At 39.6% G+C, this 27,272-nt stretch overlaps 3 protein-coding genes across 6 annotated transcripts in view; 1 reads left to right on the forward strand and 2 right to left on the reverse strand.

The window, feature by feature from the left end:
* The window catches only part of slc19a3b (solute carrier family 19 member 3b), a 7,866-nt gene extending 7,372 nt beyond the window's left edge, over nt 1-494 (reverse strand). Inside the window, exon 1 of the mRNA XM_015029578.1 lies at nt 120-494. Within this exon, the coding sequence (XP_014885064.1) occupies nt 120-269 (150 nt within the window). The 5' untranslated portion in view covers nt 270-494. The remainder of the gene's footprint in view (nt 1-119) is intronic.
* An 864-nt stretch (nt 495-1,358) lies between these two features.
* On the forward strand, nt 1,359-9,260 carry daw1 (dynein assembly factor with WDR repeat domains 1). 2 transcript variants are annotated; one of them, XR_001424616.1, is made up of 13 exons: nt 1,359-1,467; nt 1,743-1,815; nt 1,920-2,064; nt 2,724-2,782; nt 3,395-3,517; nt 3,618-3,717; nt 4,631-4,738; nt 5,195-5,301; nt 5,428-5,530; nt 6,316-6,430; nt 6,547-6,623; nt 8,341-8,577; nt 8,694-9,260. XR_001424616.1 is itself a non-coding variant. In XM_015029577.1 (13 exons), exons 1-13 carry the CDS (start codon nt 1,428-1,430, stop codon nt 8,726-8,728), a joined length of 1,248 nt encoding a protein of 415 aa, XP_014885063.1. In that variant the 5' UTR covers nt 1,359-1,427; the 3' UTR covers nt 8,729-9,260. The 2 variants fall into 2 exon arrangements, 1 of the variants encoding a protein (XP_014885063.1); XM_015029577.1 differs by having other exon boundaries at nt 8,341-8,503.
* Nucleotides 9,261-11,592: 2,332 nt separating this feature from the next.
* sphkap (SPHK1 interactor, AKAP domain containing) overlaps nt 11,593-27,272 on the reverse strand; it is a 114,802-nt gene continuing 99,122 nt past the window's right edge. For 2 of the 3 annotated variants that reach the window (XM_015029579.1, XM_015029580.1), the window contains 9 exons: nt 24,461-24,520; nt 23,952-24,092; nt 22,627-22,885; nt 19,043-22,373; nt 16,640-16,801; nt 14,411-14,494; nt 14,033-14,082; nt 12,733-12,917; nt 11,593-12,645 (listed from right to left, as the gene is read on the reverse strand). In XM_015029579.1, coding sequence (XP_014885065.1) covers nt 12,490-12,645; nt 12,733-12,917; nt 14,033-14,082; nt 14,411-14,494; nt 16,640-16,801; nt 19,043-22,373; nt 22,627-22,885; nt 23,952-24,092; nt 24,461-24,520 — 4,428 coding nt within the window. In that variant the 3' untranslated portion in view covers nt 11,593-12,489. The remainder of the gene's footprint in view (nt 12,646-12,732; nt 12,918-14,032; nt 14,083-14,410; nt 14,495-16,639; nt 16,802-19,042; nt 22,374-22,626; nt 22,886-23,951; nt 24,093-24,460; nt 24,521-27,272) is intronic. The other variant, XM_015029581.1, reaches the window with a different exon arrangement.

The following is a 27,272-nucleotide window of genomic DNA, read 5'->3' on the forward strand; positions in this document are numbered from 1 at the left end:
AAAAAAAAAAAAATATATATATATATATATATATATATATATATATATATATATATATATATATATATATATATATATATATATATATATATATAATAAAACGTGTGCGAAATACGTACCACCTCTTCAGAAATGTTCTTGTTTGGTCCAATTAGGTAAGGTGTAAGGAAGGGCTCTGCTACTCGGCAATTAGCAAGAAAGCCATAGATTGACAGCACGATGGTGGGGTAAGCCCATCCAGAAGACTTCAGTTTGGCCCAGTACCCCATAGTATGGCCTCAGCAGAATTTTGTGCTGCTTGACTTTGAAATAATATGTTTCCAAGATGAGGTATCAGTTCACGTTGGCTTCTCAGTATCTCTCAGGTGGATTTCTGTTAAAGCTATCAGTAGTCACAAGAAGCTGGAATACAAACACACAATCTTTATGAGCAACACACACTGTAATCAGTACTCAGGTATATGCAGACTTTGACCTGTTTGTGGAATAGAAGACTTGGCAAATTGAAAGTAATATGTAGAAAACTTTACTAAAGGGTAAATCACCTTCTAAATGTATTCATAGTTATAAAATACATCTAAAGTGTGTTGCAAATCACCAGATGGAATTTTACATGACAAATCATCATGCAGTAGTGCATAAATGAAAAAATGATACGTGGTTGTACAAGATTTGTTAGAAATAAAAAACATTTACATTTCTGCTGGAAACTATTTTAGGGTAAGACTACCAACTTTGCACACATTGAAATTTATATTTGTCCCATTGTTCTTTACAAAGTGGCGCAAGTTCAGTCAGATTGGAAGGGGAGTGTGTGTGAGCTACACTTTCATATCTTGTGTTTTTTATTGCACTAGTGACCTCAATTTGCAGTATTTACACAGGAACAAATGAGAACCAAGATTATGTTATGTAGCATTACAGTAAAATGAGGGAAACGTTTATTTATGTGATACTCAATAATGATCCATTGCATAAAATCTCAGTAAAGCACAGTCATGTTTGTGGTCATAATATAAAAAAAGTTGTATTTTTTTCACCTTGCATTGATATTTTCACAAGCGCTGGCGTAAGGCTGCCTGTGGTTACAATTAGTGCAGATCCTTTTCTAAGGCAGATGCATGAAACACATGAAGCTCACTCATAACACCAGAAATATTTTTTTTATAGTTCTAAAGTGCAGTTTAATAACCATTTATAAAGAAAGTAGAAAATAATTTCTAAAGGCAACTACAAAAGATGAAAAGTTCTATGCTAATATATGCATCAACAATAACAACAACTATTTTCTCCTAAAGGTGTTTCTTTTCTTTGTCTTTTGTCTACTCCCATCTTAATCCACCCAATTTACACGTTTTGCGCATGTGTGAAGCCGGACACGCGCTGTCGTCACCATAGCAACAGTTTGTTGTGGTCTGCGGCAGAAGATGAGACTCAAGCGGTTTCTTCTCAGATATTATCCACCCGGTAACATTATTATTACTTTCTTTCTGTATTTAATGTGGGTTTAAACATTCTTATAAAGAACATGACGATACTGTGTATAATTGTTTCCAACTTCAAACTAGCATTTATCCAGTTGTATGGAGCTGACAAAGTTAGGTAATTGTGTTCGGTAAACTCAAAACCAAAAAAACAACAACAAACAAACAAACAAATAAACAAACAAACAAAAAAAAAACAACTCGCAGGTTCTTTAATGTGACACCACCATGCAGTTATTGATTTCCTTCTTTCGACAGGTATAATCCTGGAATATGAGCGAGGAGGCTATTCGAGGACCAAATCCATCGATCTTCTGGATTTGACACCTGAGTGCGTGAGTTTGGTCCTTCAACACTAGGATGGATGGATGGATGGATTTTTTTTTTTTTTTAGTGACTTACTGATTTTCCATGCTTTGCGTTCGCTCTTCACAGAACAAATACAGATCAGCTGGTGTCAGAAATCAGACAATCAGAGCCTCTGATCACAGAGTCCCGGGCCGAACAGGTCAAAGAGTTGGTTCTCCGACTCCAACAGAAACAGGGTCAGCAGGACCACCACAGGTTCTGTTTCTGCAAGGTCAGCTTATTTAAATTCCTCGACATGAAGTTTAAATGAAATTAATTAAAATAGAATTTTTCATTTTCCGAAAGCATCATTACCACCCAGGTTTTCTTTCAAGGAAGTGTTTGAATCTATATTTTTATTTTGAAGTCGGAGGAAAGTGCTTGAAGGAAATGTGTTGACTTAACAAAGTCATTCTAAGTATTATTTTATGTGACTAATTAGATAATTTTCCTTACTTCGGTGCCTTTCTATTCTCTAAATATTTCTTTTACTATGGTGACGCAATCCTGGGTTTGTGGGAAATGCATGAGGTTCAGCTGTTATAGCAGTAGCCATACCTCCAAATTGTCACTAGAGAGCGCTAGTGGTTTCAGTTCTTGGGCCTTGGTGAGTAAACAGTGCTTGATGTGTATGTTCAATAAGACAGCTTAATAGTGTTTTTTATCAGCTGCTTGAGTGAGTTTCCCAACTTTTTTTAATGAGAAAAGAACATATTAATCCATCACTCATAGGCCAGGAGAGAGATGCTTGCTCATTTCATAAATGGATTAATTTTACACATGGAGTTGAATTGGTAACTTTTTTTTAAATTATGAATTAAGCCAATATTGCCTTGGAACGTTTTCTTTTAATATTTTATCTATTCATATCTATATCTATTCATGTTGCAGGAGCTGAAGGCACACATACTGCCTCTGACCAATATTGCCTTTGATAAATCTGGATCAAGGTGAGAAGTCTTAATGCAGTCAGCTGTCACTGCAACATTTAGCAAATAAATGATGATGACAAACCTACAAATCTTATTAACAAAATAGTCTTGCTCGTTTGAATCTCAATTACTTCACAAAGAGCAAAAATAATCTTTGAAGGGGAAATGGTAGACTGATTATTGGCCATCAGCAATATGAGAACTAAATCCCTGTGGAAATCTTTTGAAAGAGCTGAACTCTCAAGCTAAGAATGAAAAGAAGAAGGAAAAAATACCTGGCAGATGCAATGGCTGTAGCTAGTTTTCTAACAAAAAAAAAAACTAGAATTGTTGGAAAAAGATCTTGCTGGAAAACCTAATAACGTGTCTCAGAACAAAACACATTTTTCCAAATAACAATTTTTCAGATTTTTTTTCCCCTGCTATTTCTTTTTGTTATATTTTAGTTTCACTTATTTAAAACTGTCGGTTTTAAATGTTTTTGCTGTTATGATAAAACAGACTTTGCTTTAGCTTTGCCAGCAGTATGATCTTATAGTTCAGTGGCCCCACTAACTCTAACCTCTGCCCTCTCCCATAGCTGCTGTTACTTACTGCGTTGTTGTTACTCTTTTCTCTGAAATTCTGTAGGTTCATAACTGGAAGTTATGACAGAACATGTAGAGTTTGGGACACCGCCTCCGGCGCAGAGCTGCACACACTCGAGGGTCACAGGAACGTTGTATATGCAATCGCGTTCAACAATCCCTATGGGTAACGAGCTGTTTTATCACATATGAGAATTTTGCTGCTCCGTTGAACGTTCAAAACAAAACGTGCATTTCCCGCTGTCTTTCCTCCTCATTAAACCTAGAGACAAGATTGCCACAGGCTCTTTCGACAAGACCTGCAAACTGTGGTGTGCGGAGACGGGCAAATGTTTTCATACTTTTTGTGGACACCGGGCTGAAATAGTAGGTATTTTAAACTTGAATCAGTCAATTACTGTCTGTTTTTAAGCAGTTTGTGTTAAGGATCAATAATATGATTCGATTTGGATACGTAATGCATATCTTTGGCAGAAAACATGGAGAGAAAATAAAATTTGCCCCCCACCCCTCCCCAAAACAAAAAGAGCAAAGACTATTGCCCACTTGTGGTTATGTTTCTTAACATGGAAGATTATTTTTCTTGAAAGAAGATCATCCAAGCTAATCAAATAAGATAAAGTTTCACCTCAAATTTCTAATAAAATACTTTTTTTCTTCTTCCAACTCACTGTAATTCCAACTCCCATTATAATCCCAAAAAGGAAGTACTATTTTAAAAAGTGTCTTATAACACAGTGCCTCATAAAAGTATCTATGCACTTTATTTTTGTTAGGTCACAACCACAATCTTCAACATATTTTCTTGGGTTTTTATAAAATATAAAGACACAACACAGTGCGTCATGGGAGAAGAAAATAAATGACTGGTTTTAAAAACATAAAATCACAGGAAAATGCACATAATTTACGGTCATAACATGAACAAGAGTGAAAATGTGGTTTGTACTATATGTGGTGTGGTGTGAGTATTTTATATGTGATACTTATCACCACTTGGACAACACTAATGGAGGGATATGGAATGAAAGACAAAATATAACCATGCATTCGTAGTTGTTCCATCACGAGATGTAATAAACACTTTTGTATGTTAAGAATTCATGCACTTTGTTGAGTCTGCCATTTGAGTAGAGCTAAGGTAAACTGAGGATTCAAAGCAAAGGAAATATGTATCTATCATCAAATTTTAATATATCAAATACATCCAGGTCATGTCTCTTAGTTTTGTTGCAGAAAGTGAAATATCAAAGTGTAAAAGGAAGAATCTGTTGTGTAGGTGTGTCTGGCATTCAACCCTCAGAGTACACTGGTGGCCACAGGCAGCATGGATGCCACCGCAAAGCTGTGGGATGTGGAAAGTGGGGAGGAGGTGGCCACACTGACTGTGAGTTATCTGTTCTGTACGACTTGCTTATCTTGCATTATTATCTTGTATTTTAAGCGATGCACATATTGCAAAAGTAGTCGTTACTAAAACTTCCTAAAAAGAGCTGTTCTTTTGTGTTTGGTGGCAGCAGTTGTACTTCACAGCATAGCTGTGAATTACCTAAAGGGGAATTTAACAAAAAAAAAAAAAAAAATCCACCACCAGAACAATCCTTCTGGGCAATTAATGGTGTTGATTCAGAGATTGTAGGCTCGGAGTTAGGAGGAAGTCTTTCAGATTTTTTTAATTCCTCACATTGTGTAGAGCTAAATGACGTGAACTAAATCTTGAATGATGAGAAAAATCAATTCCTGAGCCAAACTCTTTCTGTGAGATGCGGAGAAAGAGCGAGAATATAACAGAGAGCAGAAATGAGTCAGCAGGGAGTGACGTTCTTTCTCTTCTTTCTTCCAGGGCCACACCGTAGATGTCCTCTCTTTGTGCTTTAACACTGTTGGCAATCATCTTGTCACTGGCTCCTTTGATTACACAGTTGCTATATGGGATGTTGCTTCCAAAAGGTCAGATGTTATTATTGCTGCTGCGAGTGCGTCCAGTTTTAATGAGTCATCGCTTGGTTTGTACATACACATTCTGCATTTATAAATTAAATTTTGTGTCTTTTTTTATTTATTTTTTTGTCTTAGACGCATTCACACTTTGATAGGTCACATGGGAGAAATTAGTAACGTTCAGTTTAACTGGGATTGTTCTCTCATAGCCTCTGGTTCCACTGACAAGACCTGTAAGGTAGGAATTGGTGGGACTTTTGATTCTTCAACTGTTGTAGCACTTTTTCAATCTGGAATAAAAAAAGCAGTACACGTTGACATTTACTGAAAATCTTCTTTAGCTGTTTTTAGAGACCGTTGATATTTCAGTGAGGAATGTTCCCACTTGTAATGATAACCCTTGTCAAATGTCCTTTCTGTCGGTAAATTCTGAACCATTTCATGCAGAAATTATTCATATCCAATCCATTATTCATGCCTGACTGAATCCCTCTTACAAATCATCTAATCCTCTCATTATTTAACTTGAATGCTAAAATAAAGCTGGAGTAAACGGCCAACAGCGGTCGGCAAGCTTATATTTGAAAACTGTTACATTTTTATATGCATCTGAATATTTATTATTAATAATAAAACAACAGGTGCATAATAATAAATAAAGTTTATTTGTTATTAATAAACTTTAAGTAATGCCTGCTCTGTTTTATATAACGTCAATATACAAAATGCTATTTTTGTATGGTAGTACAGTATATAAGCACTGCAGTGTTTAAAACTTCCAAGCAATTTAATAAAACTTGCACTTCAGCATGTTTGATGTTGCCTTTAAACTACTTTTTATCCAAATAAGGTGAATGAATATTTGGAAAATCATTCCATTCAAACTTACTTACATTTAAACAAATTTTCTTTATTGTTTGTATGCCTAGTCTTTCTACATGTTTTGAATTATTTGTGTTATTTTTAAGAGAAATGTTCTCTTGATGTGAATCAAAGTGACGTTTTTTTTGTTTTTTTTTGTAGCTGTGGGACGCGGTCAGTGGGAAATGTGTGGCCACCCTAGTCGGACATACAAAGGAGGTGTTGGATGTGTGTTTTGATTTAAGCGGTCAGCTTATTGCTACAGCTTCCGCTGATGGTGAGGCCGTAGCGTCGCGTTAAAAAATCTCTCTCATACGTCTATTCGACGCCTTCACAAACGAACTATTTGAGGCCTTACGTCAAACAAACATAACCTGTCTCTGTGTTTGTCAGGTTCAGCAAAAATATTTAATGCGGCTACACATCAGTGTCTGGTGACACTGAAGGGCCACGGCGGGGAAATCTCCAAGGTATGTTGGGGGTTGGTTGACCAATTTCTGTTTTCAGTCTGTGCCAATATCGGGTTTTGGGTTACTTGATTTTGTTCTGCTGATAAATGTTCAAAATATCGAGGAATTTGGATAAATGTATGTTTATGCTGCAATGTGAGGGGAAGGTACATATTTTAGAAATCAGGTCAAGAAATCAGATGACAAATATGTCAGCCATCAAAAGTTAAGTGAACCACCTCACAGCGTTGCGCAATTTGGAAGTGGAGGGAACTCTGGTAACCTTGCTAAAATAAGATAAATTGTGACGCTGAAATGGAGAGACAGTAGCAGAGGCTTCAGGAGGTCTGATTGTCAGTCTGACCTTGTGCCGTCAGTCGTTCCACTTAAAGCACAATCATTACAGCGTGCCTTGACACATAAATCCTGGCACGAAGATAAAAAAAAAGAAAAAAAAAAAGAGACTGTTAACCTGGTGTTACACGGATTTGTGAAGTCAAGCCGATACATGCTTTTGCATAATTTGCGATTTGTCTGGCCCTGCGCTTACCCTGTTCTTAAAGGCAAGTGATTTTCGACATTTGTTATTCATGAGCTTATTTTCCTCTGGATCTTACTCAGAGGAGTCCTCTGGATGTGTTTACTGCAACACAGACAGGCAGTAAAAAATAGGCAGCACGGAGGCTGATTCCAGAGGATTATGACACTAATCTGTTTCTAACAGGAGGCTTCTCCCCCTCCCCTACATGCATGTTAACCATGTTTCACTCTGTTTCAGCGTCTCGCCCTTCATGCTTTTTCTTCTCATTTCAACATATTCCAGTCTCAATGTGCCGATTCACCTTGCCAACCTCGACTATGTTTTATTTAAAAAGGAAATGATAGCCTTGTAATGAAATGGAACTGATGCTAATCACTAAAACGCGAGCTTCCATTTGAATTGCAGTGAATGTGACATCTTCTGTGTTTATTGTGAAGCTGCTTATCTGGGGAATCCTTCCTATCTTGGACACTCCATTAGCTTCGTTCCTGCTTTTCAGTAAAGTCTAAATTACCCCCTAATGGGGAAAATGTCCTCTTTTATGAAATTCGGTTTTCACAGTCGCCGCAGCTTGCTCCAAAGCTAAAGGGAAGGAAATTTAACATATCCTGGTAACTGCAGTCTGCCTTCAATGGGAGCATCTAAAAATACCTCATGGAAAGAGTTTTAGATCTGCAGTACTAACCTAGACACATATCAAGACTATGACTACAACACTTGTATAAAGAAGAGAATCCGAAAGCTACATAGAGCAAAACAAATAGCAAAACTGTAAATTGTAACCTTTCTTTTAAGATTCATCCCTTCATATGTCTTGTTTTTCTGACACATGAAGCAAAACACATGCAACCATAAATGATGAAGCTTAGTTTAAGCGACAAAAGTCTGAACATCAGCAGATCGTCCAGCTTCTCATTGTTCAGCCTTCAGTCTCTCTCTGTCCTTCGGGATCAGTTTGGGGGTTTTTAATAAAGGCTCTCTTTATGGTAATAGCCTACTAGCGCCCAATTCATTTAATTTTCTATTCCTCTTACCTCTCCATTAGAAAATAAAACAATTTAGGGAATGATAAATCCTGGGCTGTTTCACAGTTGATTTTTTTCGAGAATTTCTTTTGCCAAGTATTACCACGGATGTCTTCATCGATGCTCACGTTGAAAACACAAACTTCTGAGTGATGCCGGCCTCTCCTTGCAGATTTGTTTCAGCCCCCAGGGCAGCAGGGTCCTGACGGCCAGCTCAGACAAGACAGCCCGGCTGTGGGACGTTCAGTCCGGAGCCTGCCTTCAAATCCTGGAGGGCCACACGGACGAGATCTTCTCCTGTGCCTTCAACTACGAGGGGGACACCATCATTACAGGTATCTGAAGAGACGCGACGTCGCGCTGTCGCATGTCAGCGTGACAAACGTGCACTTTCAAAAATCCTTGAGGGGCGAATGAAATCCTCCGTGCTAGCTGTCACATTTGCTTAATTGCAAATGTTAGATGAAAAGCATCCAGCTGTGTCCTTCTGTGTGACCACCTGTTTATGCTTGTGCTTCCCTGCAGGCAGCAAGGACAACACATGTCGGATCTGGTACTGACCCTTCCCTCGGCTCCCGCCCCCCCGAGAAAGTGAAAAAAGATGTTTTTAAATTCTTTTCTTTTTTGTAAATCAAAGGCTTAAATGATCGTTTTATTTACACGCAGAGCAGTTGAATTAGGTGTTTCCAAAATAGTATTGAAAGGTCACCTATTGAAATTTGGTCTCAGAGTATTAAACAAGCTTCTAGGAGAGTTATTCATCTATTAAAATTAAAATGAAATGAAAGCACACCCTCCATTTTAAGAGTTTAGCACGTTAAACGATCTGAGTTTCAACAGGTATTTATAAAGTTCAAATTGCACAGATTTATACTTGACATATTCCATCATGTCATGCATGAAACAATGATAAAGCTAAAAGGGATTTGTGGGAAAAAAAAGACTAAAACACAGTCATCTTAGTAAAGATGGAGACTTGCGTCTTCATTTTAGTCGCAAAAGCAGAGACTTTTTGAGGAAATCTTGTACTGATGCAGTAGAGCTGAAAGTAAGCTATTGACTAGATATCTTTTGAATAAATGATTAATGTTGTGTAAACTGTGGAAACCTTTAGGTTCTCTGTGATGTTTCTTGCCAGTACATGCTGGTAAAAGGAGTTATCAGTGGCCTCCATGTTCATCAATCTTCATTCAAGGCTACAGTAAGCCAAAGAGCACGAATGTTACAAATGATGTACTTATTGTACTGTTGAAAGGCGCGTTTGATTTATTAACCAGGGACATTCACAGATTGTCAGACTATGAATGACGATGCATGGCGCACAACAATCTGCGTGTTAATTGTAGGATTGCAGTAGTCTCTATTAAGTGACTTGGGGCAATTTGTAAACAAATAAGCCTATTACCTCCAACACCTTGGAAAAATGATTCTTCTTAGTGTGATTCTCTCAGAAAATCGACATGAAACTGCCAAGTTGTTCCTAGCACTTTTCCAAGAATGTAAATATAACTTATGCCTACTTCTAGCGACACCTAAACTAATTTTCAAAAACGGTGGCAGCATCACAAAACGTGCTGTGTAATCATATTAGTGAATTCTGTGACGTCAGTAACATTTGTTATAATTAAGCATTTAAAAGATGTTACTACTTTGGGTTCATAACAAACCCAAACCCCAGATAATTAGTAGTTTACCAATCTACCGGAAAATAGTAACTTATTTGATAAATGTTTTATCAAACAAGTTGCTTGTGGACAACATCTGCTGACATTCAAACAAAAATACTTTTATTTTTAACAATTTCATTTCCTGACTGTGTCTTTACCTTCAAAAACCTTTTATTGCATGGTATTTTAATAATTAACGAACATTTATTGTAGTCCACACAGCTCTTTGCGCTGTGCATGCCGCCCACAGAAACTCTGCCGTAATGCTGAATTTGCAATATATTGTGCAGCTATGATGACAGGAATTCAAAATATGGAAAAAGCTGTTCTTTAACATATTGAATTAAATCTCCTGAACAAGATAAAGTATGAAATGGTTATGAGTTAAATTAGGCCAAAGGGTCATCATTTAAATTCATCCTACAATGAAGTGACCTTATAGGAAAACAAGATGACACACTTTTGATATGAGAAAGTTACTTATTGTCATTAGATAATTGAAACCTGACTTTGGTTGCTCTTCATCCTTCAGGACCTGAGTCTTGACTTGGGGAGAAGAAAAAGTGAGTTATGAAGATTATCAGGAGAAGCAAATGTCAGCTGATCCTTAATTTGTCTTTGGTAAATTTAGCAAATCAAACCTAGATGAACAACACAGGTCATATATTCTTTGTCAAACTAAAACTAAGCAAAACTCCAGAGGGATTTTACTTTACTACCCGACTGTCCAGAACTTCCAGAAGTTTTGTCTGCCTGCTGGTCTGGAGCACTCAAGTATCAAGCAAAAAACTCTTGGAGAAGCAGTTCTTTTCTATCAATTGAGGAAGGGTTATAAGGTCCTGTTTTACAAGCTATGATTTCAACACCCTGCAGTGAGAACTTCTGTCATAAGTGAAAAAGCACTTAAGACAACTGCCGTTCTTTCTTGGGTCAGACAGTGTGCTTCTTAGTAAAACTGCAAATAACCCAGGAGATGCATCTTACACACCGAGTCCTGTCAGCATATCAGGTGAATTTCACAGCTCTACAGTAAAAAAAACAAAAAACATTGCAAGTGAAAACTCCTTTCTAAAAGGATATGATAGTATGGATTAAGATTTCAAAGTTGCATCTGCAGCAATGCTCTTTTAGCAAACAATCCTAAAATGTAGATTTCTGGCTATGATCCACAGCTCCATATGTAGAGAAACCAAACACAGCACTTTATAGAAGCACAACTTTATGCCAGCTGTCCGGCTCCGAGTGGCCCGATTTCTTGAGAATGTCCAAAATGTGAGGATCTTGAGATTGAGGCTGGAGTAGAAAAACCATTATCAGAGTGTGGCTCAGAGCTGAAATAGCAATACAACTGGCCATTTCCTGCAGTTTACCCTTGGGTAACAGTATGTTTTTATTTACAGCTGCAAGTTCATAAGCAGGGCATCTACAAGAAAGATCCTTTGTAAAGGCATGCTGTAGAATAATATCATATAGACAAACCTGCTGGGCTTCGTTTCACCTCTATGCTTATTCCTGTTACTTGTGCACCTTTTTTAAATAAGTTTTTCCCTCCACTCAACCTTCCAGTAATATGATTGCATTCAGCACTCCGAGCAGCCAGCTTGTCGCGCAATGACCTTTTATGGCTTACTCGCCTTGCTAGCGGTGGCAGCGAGTGTGTGCTGGACAACTTGTCAAGTCGCATCGGCCGCAGGTAAAGGTCGGATACTCTCGTAGTCCTTTCATCAAGCGTAAATGATTTTCCAAACGCGTGTTTCTTCACATCACAGACATTTATTGATGTCAAAAGATAAATACATTCAGTTCCACTGAGACAGAGTTTACAGCTGAATTGTGTGTGCTTCTTTTCACCCCCTGATGCTGATGTTACACTATTTTACCACTAAGTAGAGAAATAGACGAGCAAATCCACATACAAATTTAACATTACAAACCTCACTTTGTCTTTTGGACATATTAAAAGCTAAAGAGAGCAGTCCACTACTCCAAGGTGCAACAGTTCCAAAATCTACAGTATTTACAGCACGACTATCCAAAATAAACAGATCTCAGGTAACAAGAGGATAAACAACATATTGACTTAGGAATGGATTTCATAGTCACTACAGAGATTGGCCAAAGAACAAAAGAAAGATGTGATGATATGCATGTAAGAGTTGAGAAAGAAAAACGAGATATTATTTGAGCCATTTTGATCTAACATCTTAGAGTGCTGATTTAGCTAGCTATTGATTTCAGATTTATTTATTTTTTGTTGTTTTACTTCATTTTTATATATTTTTTGGTGTTGTTAAAGCATGCTTACTTTAAAAAAAAATAAAAATAAATCTTGAAAGTTGGCTCCCGTCAGAAATGTTCCGCTGGTATTGTTGGCTTTAGCTGTGTAGGCAACTTGCATGAGAGATAAAATGTAAAACATAGTATGTTGGAATTAAAGGGAAGCTGGTCAAATTCCACCTGTAAACTGGCAAAACCAATTTGGAGAACCAATTTGGACTTTCTCAGTCCTGGAGGGGAAAAAAAAGGTGTTTCCAGATTACAATGACAAACAAGGAGAAGAGACAGAATGGGGCAAACAGTAACAAACTCATTGCAGACCAACTATGACAGGCGACGATGTGTTGCTGTTTGCAGGAAGATGAGGTCAGTTTGTCCTAAAGGGTTTCCAAAAGCCAGTCAAAGAGGCTGGCCCGAAGAGACCTGTCTGCCTCTTCCTTGGTCTTATGTAGCTTACAGAACTGAACCACAGCGCTGAATAAGTCAGCAATCCGCCATGCCTTCTGGGCCATCAGGTGGACCACCCTTTGAAACTGAAGGAACAGAAAAGAAATCAACACTGAATCTGTTTGTGTATGTAAATACAAACCACCTGCTATTTTTTGTAAACTATTTCCTACCTTTGTTAACCTCTTCTCCTTTGACTTCCTGAAGTAGAGAGCAGGAAGGCCCAACTCAGAGGCAGCAATCCACTGCAGAGCCACTCTGAGCTCAGAGTCCTCACATTCTTGCTCCAGGTCACAGTTCACCACTAAAAGCTGCCTGAGGTTGCCGCCGCCGCCTGCAGGACTTCCTGAAGAGCTCTCTGAAGGACAAAAAGGAACGGGACAGAGAGCATCAGAAGTCATTCCTACCCAACACCTCATTAACCAGTTCATCACTGGACTATGAGGCCACATTTGATTTTCCTTTGGAAATAAACCTTTTCCCGTTGTTACAGCATGATGAGTTTCAAACAATAAATTTATTCGGCTCAGTTTTCCTTTTGGATATTCTTAAAACCCGAGTCAGTAAATAAGGAAAACCTTAATAGTGAAACATTAGTGTACAAAGAGCTCTATGGTAATAGTGAGGTGATCAAACTGAAAGGAATAAACTATTTAAGTTCACATAAAATCAAAGTTCAAGTCAAATATTTTTTTTTATTCATGCTCTTTACTAAATCTAAGTATTCATGTTCATTTATGTATATATATACACACACACGATATTATTAAATTATGTTCAATACCCTAATTCTGGTGTTTATTTTGATGGTCAATTTTTTTTAATGGCCCAGTAAATGTATGTGGTATTTCATATAAGTATTTAATTAATTTACAAATTAAAAACCTATCAATACTTCATAATGTCTGATTTTAAACTTTGCTTGTGTGTAGTTGTAAAACTACAAAGCCAACCTCTAAAAAAACAGTTGGAGCGTTTTTTTGTAGTATATTTTTAAGCTACCAAGACATTGGAGATGAACTACACAGATAAGAGACTCGGGGTGCTGTGACCAGTACCGTTGTCTCACAGAAGGAAGTTCCTACGGGTCAAAATCCGGCCCATAATTGTAATCTAAATCCTAAACCTTTATAGTCCTGTAAAGAAAAGCAGAGTTTACTTTAAAAGCTATCTGGCAGATGTCTCCTCTCAGAGATGTGCTGAAATATTCTAGTGACAAGCTGAGCAAATCCTTACAGTGTTGGTCTGCCTTTGTCTACAGGCTGAGTTGGATATATGCTGGAATTCTGCAGAGTAAGATGAGGATCTAGTGAGAGACAGTGGAGCTGACAATTTGGAGCAAACTGGGCTTTTCAGGAGGTGGATTTTCTATCTTCTGTCTATTCGTACAATACAAACATATACATAAGTGTCTGCATTTTTACAGGATTTTAACAGGCAGATAGCATTTTGGTAACATAAGAATCAACATACCTAAAGCGCTGACTTTAGGTCCCTCCACGTGGCCTTTCTTTGTCTCCTCACTGTGAACAGAAATTTTAAGACAGCGCTTGTTGAGAAATTATTCAACATTAGAAAACGCAATAGAGGACAAACGGTTTTGAAAATTTCTGCCATCTGTTGTAGAGAAATAAATTGTGAATTAATTATTTTCTTTTCTATCCACCAATGCTGTATCTGCAGCAGGATGAAAATACAAAAGGGAGGGCTGTCCAGCACGTCCCAGGATGTCAACACAAAGCAATAGGGACAAACCAATTACTTTATTCTAATGAAACATTGTCACCGTGAATACGGGTGTGACATATTAATGAGGAATATAATGGGCACCTGCTGGTGACAATGACATACCTGATCACTGTGCTTTGAGAAGGAACATCAGAAAAAGCATCCAGGTCTGCCAAGCCCAGGCTAGAAGCGCTGCTTGTCCCGTTCCTGCAGTCGGAAGATCAGAAGACAGATGATGCCACGTTGCAAGTCGAAGCGCAGTGACGCGCATCATGTTTCTGTTAGCTGGTGATCAACTTTAGTGACAGCTGCAGCACAACTGGAGGTTCAAGCTGGGAGAGCTGGTGAACTGTGTTTAATTAAACAGCGAGTCCATCTGATTATGGGGATGAGGAGATCTGGAGATAGTTCAGGTGGGTAGGGTGGACAGGCAAGGCTGGCAGCCACGCCCATATGTCACAGCATGGATTAGGGATGAGGTGAAGTTAGAGTGAGCAGGTAAATGGGGAGCCAGCAGGGAGCAGCAGTTTTGGTTGTGCTTGTAAAAACCTTGTGTCACTGCTACACTGAGCATAAAAAGAGGTGAGTCTTTTTTTTTTCATTTTTCTGTCTTTGTCAACACATTTAGAAGCAGCGGCATATACAGCTGCCTTTCAAGGGATTACAATATTATCCAAAAGTTATTTTAGTGATTCAATTCAAAAAGCAACACATTAAACAGTAATATATTTCAGCTGTTTATCATCCCTTTTGCTGATTATGGCTTTTGCAGCTAATGAAAGCCCCAAATTCTGTTTCTTTGTAAAAAAGAATGTTGCATGAGACTAATAAAAAGAATTACTAATGCAGAAATGTAGGACTACTCCTGAAAGCACTTTCCTTAACTATAACAAATAAATTAGTGTATCAGCTGTTTCAATCTAATTGGCATGTGAATTTTGAGTGAACATTTAAAATGGCCCCAAAAAAGGGGAAAAAACCCCAGAATGTTAATTAGACTCGTTTCCTTTTACTCATTTGGAATGAATCGGGCTAGGAAACACGCAATTTCATCAGATGTTGACGTTACGGATCGCCGCAATAAACAAGATACACAAGTTGCAAGCTAACATGGACCAGTCTGTGGCTCTGTCAAGATGTTAGGGAAGACTACGTTGATTTAATAATGGAATTAAGGTTCATTTGCTTTGTTGGTTCTGGGATCTTTTACCTTCCTTTTGATAATACACCATTGTTTTCTCTGGAAGACTGTGGCGTATGACAGTCCAGCAAAGTGAAAATACAGCTGACCAACACTGATCACTTGACTGGAAACTTCACACAAGAGCTCAAGCAACTTTTATTCTGAGCACTCTACACCTTGCATTTCAAAAGAAATACAAAATTTACTTTCATCTCTGGTTCAAGGAGTGACTTAGCACAAGGAATGGGGCTATTGTAGCTCAACTCCTGCTTCCTGCTATGCGTCATGTCTCTTGAAACACTGACTCCAGCTGCAGGGCAGTAAATCTCCCTCAACCTCTTCCAGTCTGCTTCACAATCCATTCAACTCTGTGGTTGTCACTGTTCCCTTTTCTACACATTTTCCTACCACTTAACATTCCATCAACGTGCTCCGATACAGCAGTCAGTGAAGAGCTAACTTTTTTAACAATGGTCTTTTGAGGCTTAGCCTTCAATTAATGTCTGCTGGACAAAAAACAAGTTAACAGTCTTCCCCACTGTTGTGTAGGCGCTAACAACAGCATCACCTAACATTTCTGTAGGTAATAGTAGGTGATTTCAAAATCACCTACTACTGGTCTAATTTTTGGAGAAAGTGAATTTTTAGAAACTATAAATGCACATAAAAAAAAAAAACGTCTAAAAGATTGTCATTGTAATGAACCTATAGAATAAATTTCACTTTTTAAACTATATTGCTTCAAAAAATTATTTTTTTCTGTGATTTTTAAATTTATGTGGATGGACCTGCTTAAAGATGCAAGAAAGAGCCTTTTCGTATTCTATTATCGTGGCACATCTTTTGTTTCAGGCAAAACAGGTTATACTCTGAACACTCTGAACTCATCTGAAATTTTAATTGTATTCCAGGGAGTTGTGATATTACCTTACTGGAGGCAGTTTGGTTTGGAGTGTCGACAGGTTCTAGCTCTACGTGGACTTTATGAGCTCCTACCTAAACTCGGCTTCAGCAGGTGTGGGTACAGCAGCAGCAGCAGCAGCAGCAGGAAGTCAGTTGGGATTGGCACGAGAGTCGGTGTCAGAAGCAATGGGCCAATGAGAGTGGAGTGAGGGTGGGAACAGCAGCAGCAGCGTTTGGAGCGGTATCGAGGAGCAATGGTTACTGACCCCTCACTCAGCTGGATAAAACTACTGGTCTCCTCGTGGGGGTCATCTTCAGGGGCTATATGAGACCAGCTCCCCATGCTCTCTTCACTGCTAGCACTCATTGAACGCTTGTCCCTCTTCACTGCTGCAGCCACCGCCACAGCTGGTCTGTCCCTCTCACTGCTGGGGGAGAGCAAACCGCAACATGGTGGGAGCGACCAGCAACTGAGTGAGCACAATGACCGCTGCAAAGTCCTTAGAAACTCTGGGTGATGCTCTCAAATCTCTGTGTTCACAGTTTGTGCACCTAAAATCTCAAAACTGCATAATGAGCCACAGTGGGTTAATTTAGACTATTAGAAATAGAAAGCCCTTACAAAATAAAACTACAATGTGCTACATTAATACATAGCTAATTCATTTCCATATTTTCCACGCATCAGCACACATCATTTCTCGTGGGACTTCTGGGTGTGTTTTTTTTTTTTTAACCTTCTTTATTTGTTTGCAAACTTATTAAATTAAGCCATAATTAGATGCTTGAAAGCTGCCATCCTCAACAATTCTTGAGGGAAATCAGATTTAATTGAACAGGCGAGTGATTGACTTCGCCTTTGGCAAAAGGGAATAACAGTTGCACTCCACTTGCTTCAGGATTACATGTATTGTGAAGTGAACGGAAGCATGTCTCATGGCTCTCTAGAGACCGAAGACTGTCAGCTTTTCGTTTACTGTTGAGCATTGCTCATTTTGAGGACATAATCGTCCCTGAAACACACAAGATCACACTTCTGTGTGTAGATAATTGGCAAAATACTTATTTTAATTTTAAATATTTTAAAATAGACACTGGAGAAAAAAAAATATTTTATTTCAATCCTCATCAGTGTTCGCTGTGATTGTTTTAACTGAGACGTTTATTTGAACAAATCAATTTCCTTTATGTTTTATCTTTGATTTTGGACAATAGGCTGGTATTTTTGCCTTTTGAAAATATTAAGTATTACTACGTTATGTTTCCTCTGAAGTTTGTATTCAACATTGAGAAATAGAATCTGGAAGCATGAAACGTTCCATTTATGATTTGCTGGCAGCATTTGGGATCATCATCTTAAACTCTACGTAAGGCTTATTTTTTTTATCTGGAATGCATCGTGTTTGCTACGAGAGTTTCAGTGTTGTCTTGTTTCAAAAGACCCCTAGATAAAGACTCATCACCAAGACTGTTCTCGTGAAACTGAACAAATCTCAACATCTAGACACAAAAAATCCAGATAGTCTCCATGGTAATTGGTCCTATGCTATGCAAAAAAAAAAATACCTTAAAAATCATCTGACATAAAATATAATGCAAGAAATAATTCTATAAAATTTATGATTTCAAAAATATAACTGTTTATTCAATGTTTTCAACAAAAGAAACCATTTTCCTCAAAAAAACCCAAAAAAAAACCCCATCAGCTTTAACTTTTTGTGCACCGTACTTACTCTGCTTTAGAGTCATTTAAGTGCCATCACATTAAATCTATTTCTTTCCTGTGTATTTAGCCTTTTTATAAAGAAACTACAAAAAATATATATTTAGAAAACATATACTATTGCATATAATTTACATTTTTGCTATTTTATAAATAGTTTTTAAACTATTTTGATCTAATTTCTATTTCACAAATAATACAACTTATTATCTGTGTATTGTTTGTAAGAATAATTTATGGTCATACATATTTTTTTTTAATTGTTCACGTAGTTTGCAATATCTGCACATTTAAATATCATTTTTAAAAGGTGTTTCAGGCTTTGCTTGACAAATATGTTTTCTAATTAATATTTAGCTTTTAAGAGTAGCCACTAATGATAATAATTAAGGAGTTAATATCATAATCTTGCTGAATGTTTCACTAGTTTACTTTAGATGTGTAGGAATATTAACGCACAAAACCTCCTCGATCCTTCTGTGTATTTATCAATGCTCATGTGCATTTGTGTTCTGACTTCAATGTGGTAACCAAGAGTGATCCTTATTACAGGGAGTTCAGCTGGATAAAAGAGAGAAGACACCACAAAAAGCCTTTTGCACACAGTGCATCACCCAGACACGATGAGTCACAGCCTAGTCAAAGGTTTATCAAACCACACATTCTTTTACAATTGATCCATTTTGTATGTCAATAGTCCCCCTTTGTGCCAGCCAGACTTTGATTAAACTCTAAGAATAGCTTTGATGTCATCTATTACTTCTTCAGGGATGTTGTTTGTCCAGCTTTAATGTTTAATTTAAAAATAACCAAGTGATCCTCGCTAACTCTTTACATCCTTTCATGTATTGAAAAAGACAATTCTGTTTTGGATCAATAAACAATATCTCTCTTTTTTTTAAATGGCTCTGACTCTCATACAAGGCTATGAGTAGTGTAATAATACCTGCTGCTGCTGGCAATAGGCATCTCCATTCGCATGACATCAGCAGACGTTTCCTGGGGTCCTGTTCCTGTCCTTTCAGGCTTTGAAAGAGTCTCTTCAACCCTTTGATCTCCCTCAATGTGGATGAGTGGCACATCTCTTGGACCCCTGGTGCAAGACGTAGTGCTATCACAACTTCCAGACCCCATGACAGACCCAGCTTGCTCCTGGCTGGTTCTGCTTCGACTGCATGCCAGATGAGACTGTTTAAAGCCTCGTCTCCTCTCAACAACGGGTGTGTGTGGCTGCGTGTGTGACCCAGACGTTATCCCAGCTACATCTTGCTGTCCTCCAAGTGCAGACTTACCAATATCCACAATGTCAGCTGCCAATCGATTGGCAAATTGCTGCACATGAGGCTGGGAGTCTCCTGCAGCCTCCAACTCAATACTGTCCTCTGGATCAGCAATGATCTTGTTCTTTCTCATTAAGGACTCAATGGAGCTTGACCAGGTCTCATGGATCAGCATGTCAGTAATCTGATCAGTCTTGCCCCTTTGGTAGAGGCAGGAGTCTGACTTACACAATCCTGTTGCTGATACTGAGTTGGTTGGATAGATATTTAGAGTTTCTCCATATACATTGCGGGCAAATCCATCAAAAGAGTTGGCTTTTATGGGTGAGTTGACCGTCAACCGCGAGTCCGAGGACCGCCGGTCTGGGACAGAAGACTGCCGTATACAGAAGGGTGTCCTAGGAGTAGGAGGGAAAAGACTGTTGCTCCATTCTTTAGTTTTGGCAATGCCACATTCTTTGTTCTCCTTATCCATGTCCCGGAGCATGAAGCGGTAGAATTCCTCTGTGATGCTTTCTGTGCTAGACTGCTTAGATAAACAGGAGGAGGCTCTGACATTAAGGTGACCATTTTTCTTTGTTGCAGCCTGCTGCACAGCTGCTGCCAGGATGGTGCTGGCATTCTTCCCTGCATAGTAGTCCAGCAGAAGGTCAAAACCTCTGCCCTCAGTCTCCATTTGGTTTACCATGAACCGTGAGAACTCATCTGTGATGCTCTCGCAGCTGGACTGCTTAGAAATGGAGCTGCCACGGCTTAAGTTCTGACCCAACCGACTGCCAGGGCCCAGGGTGTTCGGTGCACCTGAGGGGTCTGTGTCTTCTTCTGGAATGCTCTCATAACTGGACGCCTTTCCACGACTCCACTTTTCACACTGTAATCTGCTGCGCTGCTGGCCTGACTTGGAGGTGTCCACCACGTTGAGTTCAGGGCAATTCATGATTCTAGCTGTGACTTCTGAGGCAAACAGGGCAAATGGGTCTTGCGGTTCGTCTAGGTTGACAGATTCATCCACCACCCGGTTAACTAGTCTCTCCATTAGTTCTGGTTGCTCCTCTGTTTTTCTTTTAATCTCGCTGAGTCTGGGTGCCCGGTGTTTTCTAGAGGCCACATTGCTGCTTTGAGACTCCTTCCTCCTTAAAACTGTACGGCAAGTTGGCATCAAGTAGGTCTCTGTTACTTCAGTTGATGTCCCATTAAGGGCACAAAACCAAGGCTGTTTTCCTGTGGAGTTTTCAAGACAAATGGCTGCCAGTTCTGTAGCCATTGACACCACTGTGGCGGCTAAATCCTCAGCATAACAAGTGATAGGTGCCTTAGAGTCAGAGTCCATTCTTAATGAGAGAAGGGAGCTGCAGGAGTTGAGGGAGGACTGTGAGACGAGAGATGTTTGTTTGCTGTCACTGCCCATCATTACTCGACCCCTCCTCTCTGTGGTGTAAGATGGTATTTCACCTAAAGCTTCTCTGATGACACCATTGTTCTGCTGCTGATCAGGCAGATCTCTAGGTTTAGGCTGACTTTGTCTGCGTTGAGACTGCAGCTGTTGTTCTTTGAAGTGTGGTGTAGTGGAAGAAGCCACTACATCTCCTTCTTCGGGGACATATTTTTGCTTCAGTCCTGGGACCATGGGAAACCTCTCTGTGCAGTGGAACAGGTTCTCACTGTTAGTGGAGTGACTCATGCCAACCAAGCTCTTCAGCTGGCTTAATGGATCCTTGCTTTCCTTTGCAGCGTCAGCTTTTAGAGGACAAATGTCAATCTTCTGCGCTTCCTCTGACCCTTGGTCACCTTCAGAAATATGGCTGATCTTCTTTTGGGTCAAGCAGAGAATATCAAATAGCAAGTTGTTTACGCTGTCCTGAAGAAAGACCTGCAGGCTGGGGGCATCTTTCCCAGCACCCTCCAGTTCCTTTTTCTTTTTGGCCTTCTCTAAAGCATGTTTGAATAGGCTGTCAGCAACCTCATTTATTAGGTCGTCCACCCCACTCTCATCCATGCAGCACTTTTTGGGACACGTAATGCCATCCACTATCTTGTTATGTGTTCTCTCCAGCAAGTGTGCCACACTCTTGTAGCCTTGTGGTTGAGTCAGGACCTCTGCTGCTTCCCTGTGCAAAACCTCAGCAATGTTAGCTCTGAATGCTTCCACGCTTGTTCCTGCTGCCACACTGCAGTGCAGAGGGAAGGCTGTGGAAGCCTTGGCTGCAGACATCAGACCGTGGGAGGCTGTGTAGACCTCAGAGGAATCTACATCAGAGTCACCATCTCCAACTGAGTCCTCCGTTAACTCCACAGCTGCTACCGCTCCGGCTACTTGTGCCATGCCACACATAGCTGAGGACATAGAATAGTCACTTCTCTCCTTTACTTCCTGCAGCTCCTCCTCTGTTACCTCCTCTGAAGCAGATTCAAGAGTAAGCTTTTCAGTCAGTTGTGGGGAAGAAATGGTGCCAATAATACTGGCTGCACAGGCCAAAGCCATTTCAACATGTTTGTGTCCGCTGCTGTGTTGAGAAGTTGGAGCCTGCGACTCAGGCATTTCCTCTGCCTTGGCAGGAACATTGTGATCATGCATGTGTGATGGTTGTGTCTCTGACCATTCTGCTGCTCCATCTGAATTGTCTGGGCTCTGAACTATTACAATTTTGGGTAGTTCAAAAGAGCAGGTCCGTTGTTGTGAAGGCTGCTTGGTCATTGAAGATCTGTTGGAAGGACAACTAGAGAGGGACACACTGATTGCTGCCTCGGGGACAAAGGAAGTTTCATCTTGAGAGAGTCGTATGAAGGCATCTTGCAACACCGACTCAGCTAGATTGGTTGCGTAGTGGCCAGCGGATTCCTTTGTATGAACACTCGCACTTGGAAGTCCCTCCCTTTTCACGTCACTATCGTCTTGGCTGTGATGACGAGCAAGCTGTCCCCTGTGACACGAATGTCTGACACAGTGATTCTGTGCAGCCTCGACTGAGCTGTTCCCCACGTCACCACTCACTGGTTCTGCGAGGAGACAGGGGAAAAAACAGAAAAACAGGCAATGAAGAATGATCAGAATTCAACTCTGACAGTTTTTATATATATATAAATATATATATTTGTTTGCCTTCAGAAAGATTTTGAATGAAGTTTGTCCCATTGTTTTGTTTTTTTTTAGCTTTAAGCAGAATTTCACACTCTTCTCTATATTTACCGATCCTGGTTGTAAAAAAAAAAAAAAGTGTCAAACTCCGACACTCTGCTAAACACATCTTACCATTTCTTAAGCCATCATCTTCACTATCCTCTCCAAGGTGTTCTGATGCCGTCTGGAAGTCTTCTTCAATTGAGGAGATTGAACGATTGGTGTCATCATCAACCTTGTGTCCAGCAGTTTGGCCGTGCTGCAGCTGTTGCTCCTTCCCCCACTGCATACCAATCAGAAATTTGTTGATCTCAAAGATGATGCTGGCAGGAGGGGTCGAGTGCCTCTTCCCTGAACATGGAAGCAAGCACACACCTGTGCGCTGCCCACCCTGAAAGAAGAAGAAAACCATCTAGAATATTGACATATAAATTTGAGATGGAGTCTTGACAAAAGTTCAGTCTGGAAGACTCTCTAGTCACACCTGCCTCATCTATCAGCGCCTCCCTCTCTGCAACCTGGACCTATCAGTGCCGGTCCAAGCCTCGCTCCAGCCAATCATCGTTTGGGCTCCAGTTCAAGAGGACCTTCACCCAGAATATTTAGGCTGATAATGTCAATTGAAGCTGAGAACAACCATGTGTTTCTGAAAGAGCCACTTCGCCTTTGATTTTAGTGCAAAACATTATAACACATTATTGTTATGTTACTGCTTCCAACTCTAATATTTAGCACCTTGGGCGTTATGATTTGTTTTAATGACTCAAAACATCTGTTCTAGTGTGAGTTTGAATATCTTAGTGGCATGCAATCTGTATAGTTATGACTGGATATAACAATAACGACCAAACAGTTCTTTGCAGTACTAATTCACATTTAAAAATCCATGTAAACACTTTGTCTTTTTATAGTTAGGATGTTGATTAGCCTCCATGAAAAGTTATCTTTTTCCCCAAATGAATGTGGAGAAGTTAGAGTTTCGTGTGGAATTAATTTTAAGTGATGCTGAGTTCAGTATTTTCTGTATTGAACCATTGGTCTAGATGGTATGAAGGGTCAGGGCTCTGGGGTCATAAATTCCACGGTTCTGGCCTAAGCTGCTGTCCGACCGGTCATGCATAGACCGGCTGGAAAAAGAACGACAAAGTGGGTCCTAGTGAAGCACATTTTAAATGTGCTTTACTCTCTGTTTACTTTCTTAGTGAATTTGTTTTGCATTATATCACTTTATGTGAAAAATAATCAAGACAAAACTGTGTTTTACAATAAATTAACCTTGTTGTTTGGCAGTGAATGTCCATACTAATCAAGAAGCTACAGCAAGTATAACCACCACAAAAGGTTTGGATCTAATCACAATAAGTTGTTGCATAATAGAACAATTTGTACACTTTACAGACCAGTTATTTCAAAGGATGAAGAAAATTTGCAAGACATGAAGCCTACTGCCCACTTACCTGCAGGGGGGAGTGTGGGTGTGTTTGGCACATTTCTGACGTTTCCAGGCCACCGAGCAGTAGGATCTCATTTTCCTTGGGCTGGTGGATGGTCAGTAATTCAACAAGCTTTGGCAGGTCTGGAGACACTAATGCCAATTTCTGCAAGACACATGCCAACCACAGAGACAACACTTAATGATGGAAAAAGACTCATGAAGATTCAGACTGAATGCAATATGCTTTATGTGGTTCCAGGGCAAGTACATGTAATTACAGGTTCCCTCCTGTGATAAGTCCTGAACCGCGAGGAATTTTTATTGATCGCCCACTACCAGCTGCAAAAAAATCTGCATATCATCCAACAAATAAACCCTGTAATTTTGGGTAACGGTCTTGAATCCATGGCAACGGAAGCAAGGTGCTTATGTGGAATACAATGAACAGTGGTATAAAGTGGGCAGGAAATATAACAGAAAGTTAGAACAACAGGAGGGATGAGAGAGCAAATGAGCAAGGAGTTGACTCACCTTGTTGTTTTTATCATCTCGACAATTTGTTTTTTGAGGGTCCAGATTCACAAAACAGATCTGAGGGAAAGACAGATAAAGACACGACATCAGAGAAAAACTAAGACAGAGGCAGATCTGCCAAAAACCCAATGCACTGCTTCTTCAAAAGGACATTTCAATGACCCAAATCCTGCCGACCTTCCACAAAGACACCCTTGCAATGTTGATTTAAAGGGCCAGCAGCTGTCTGCTTTTCCTGAGCAACCACAGATCGGGCAGTGTCTCTCCAGGGTTTCCATCCTTCACCTTGACTTCAACTCCCTACTTCCTCCCACCTCACACACCTTTGCCTGAGGCTGCAAGTTTAATGGTGTGTAATAGAGTCTTCATGTCAGCGCTGGGAGTTGGGGACTCTTAACAGACGCTGTTTGAATTAGCAGCAAACTCTTTTGTGAGTTGGGGTGGCCAAAATGAAATAAAGAAAGAGCAGCTCCGACTGCATATAAGGACGGTGTGGAGGTGGTTCAGCATGTATGTGCAAAGTGCTGTGACACGCTGAGAAAAGAAAGATATTGATGTCTCGGTCACATACGCATCCGACATTTCCAAGTACTTGGTTGTCGTTGCAGATCAAACCTGATCCTACTAAGGCTAACGACTTGCTGTTGCTTTTTTACCTCAGGATTTCTATACTGGCTACGTCTATTGTTGCCTTTCTACATAATTTATGCATAAACCTCCTATAAATAAACATAGACTGAAATTATTTGACATGTAGCTAAGAAGACGTAGAGTCACCCAAGGGAGCTTTGAACAGCACTTGTGAGATATACTATTTTTTACATCCTTTTCATTTTTTTTTACATATGTTTTTGCTATATTAGATGAGACGTTTCCCCGGAAGGTTGTGTCATGATGCCACAGAAGATCACATGTCAAGGTCTGTGTACTTTATATTCTATCATTTTTTAATATTATATCACGTCATGCTAACTTTCAATCTATATTGTAAAATCCATTACAGGAAGAAAAGGTGCAGCAACACACCTGGTTCACAAAAACAGCGAATATGGATAGGTGACAAACTTAAAATGTTTTTATTAAAGGGTAGGCCTGCACAGTTTTAGAAAAACATGACAATGTGGTATTATTGTTATATTTCCTGATATGTTAATGAGATAAACCATTATTAACTCAATACATTATTAATTTTTTTTTATCATGTTTATGTTTTCAACACTTATCCAGAGGTTTAACATCTACACCACTAAGATCTAGACAATATATGGACATTACCAGCAGTAAAAGTCTATGCAACTGGCCAAATATGTTACTGGCCAGCAGAGTTCTCATGTCAAAAAAAGTTTAAAACATAGGTGCACTAGTGTAGTAAGAGAGCAGGCATCCTGTAAAAACAGGCCGTTGGTCCTAAGGAAGTTTCTGTGTTGCCCTTCTTTCCATGTATGTTTTTTTTTCTTGTCTGAGAGAAAAAAGTGCCACTAAATATTTGGGAAATTCAGTAAAACAATAAAAGAGTACTGAGGTCTCTAAGACCTCAATACTATTCACCAAGCAAAGACACAGGCTGACAAGAATATCATGACAATACTGCGAGTAAATGTGCCACCACATTTCACTACACCCCTACTAAGAGTACAAAGATCAGCGCAGTGTTCGGAGTTATTTATTAGAATGGAGGTGATATTCAGACTCTCTTTTCATGCATCCTGCAAAGCAACATAAATAATCCCTATATTTCAGAAAAATCACAGTAAACCAATGTCTCAGCCTATAACTGGGATCCTCTCTATTCAAACCTTTCCACAACTATCAAGGACAATGTGATGGCAGCTGGTTCCTGAAAATGGACTCAGTCATGTATATAGGAAGTCATTCCCAGCTAACAATCCACGAAGACCTGTCTGTCTCACCCTGAAAACATTGAGATGTTTTTTTTTTTTTTTTGTCCTATGCCCTTTATTGAGTGCATGTGTCACCTCTGGCCTTTATCCAAACACACATTTTGTTACCTCCTACTCACAAAAATAATAATAGCAATCGACTCACTGAGCAGTAAAAATAGTTTGCGCACTTGCTCTCCATTGTTCATGTCAGATTGCTGAGCACGATGAGGACCTTTTTGTCAGCATAGCCTTTAAATGTCAACGACGTACAAACAGCAGCTGAGATTAATTCACAAAATTTACTACAAACAAAGACCAGCACCTGGCTTTACCATTTACTCAAAGGGAAAGGCGTAGGCTATAATAAATGTAATACATATGCAGCAAACAGTGTTAAAAGTTTCTACTTGCATTCTAAATAAGTCTTTTACGATGCATAAGCAGGATGGTTGTTCAGAAGCACCTCAGCAGTTTTTACATGTCCTGATACTGGAAATCCTCCAAGAGAAAGCAGTGACAACACCTCCTCCTGCCTGCCAACACGCTGCCTGCGCACAACATGCAGGCAAAGCAAATTGAGTGATCCCTCTGACCTTGAGAAGGGTTGAAGCAATTTAACCCCATCAGACGGTGAGAGTCGAGAGGCAGCTGTTCTAAATTTGGGAGGCGGACAACTATCCAGGCGTTTGATGGCGACATAAAACTGAGGACACGCGCCGATCGCATCGGTTTTTCAAAGACATTAGACGACGAACACATGCATGACCCCGCCGCAGCTGAAGGTCTGACCACGTAGACATCAGCTGGGAAAGATAAAGGGTGGGCAGAAAACAAATAAAGGGCGAACGTATTTGTCTGGTGATAACGATGTAGCGAGGGGGGTGGTGGTGGTGGTGGTGGGGGGGGGGGGGGGGGGGGTGCCCAAT

Source organism: Poecilia latipinna, unplaced genomic scaffold, assembly GCF_001443285.1.
Source record: "Poecilia latipinna isolate Pla-1442-1.1 unplaced genomic scaffold, P_latipinna-1.0 Scaffold157, whole genome shotgun sequence".
NCBI lineage: Eukaryota > Metazoa > Chordata > Actinopteri > Cyprinodontiformes > Poeciliidae > Poecilia > Poecilia latipinna.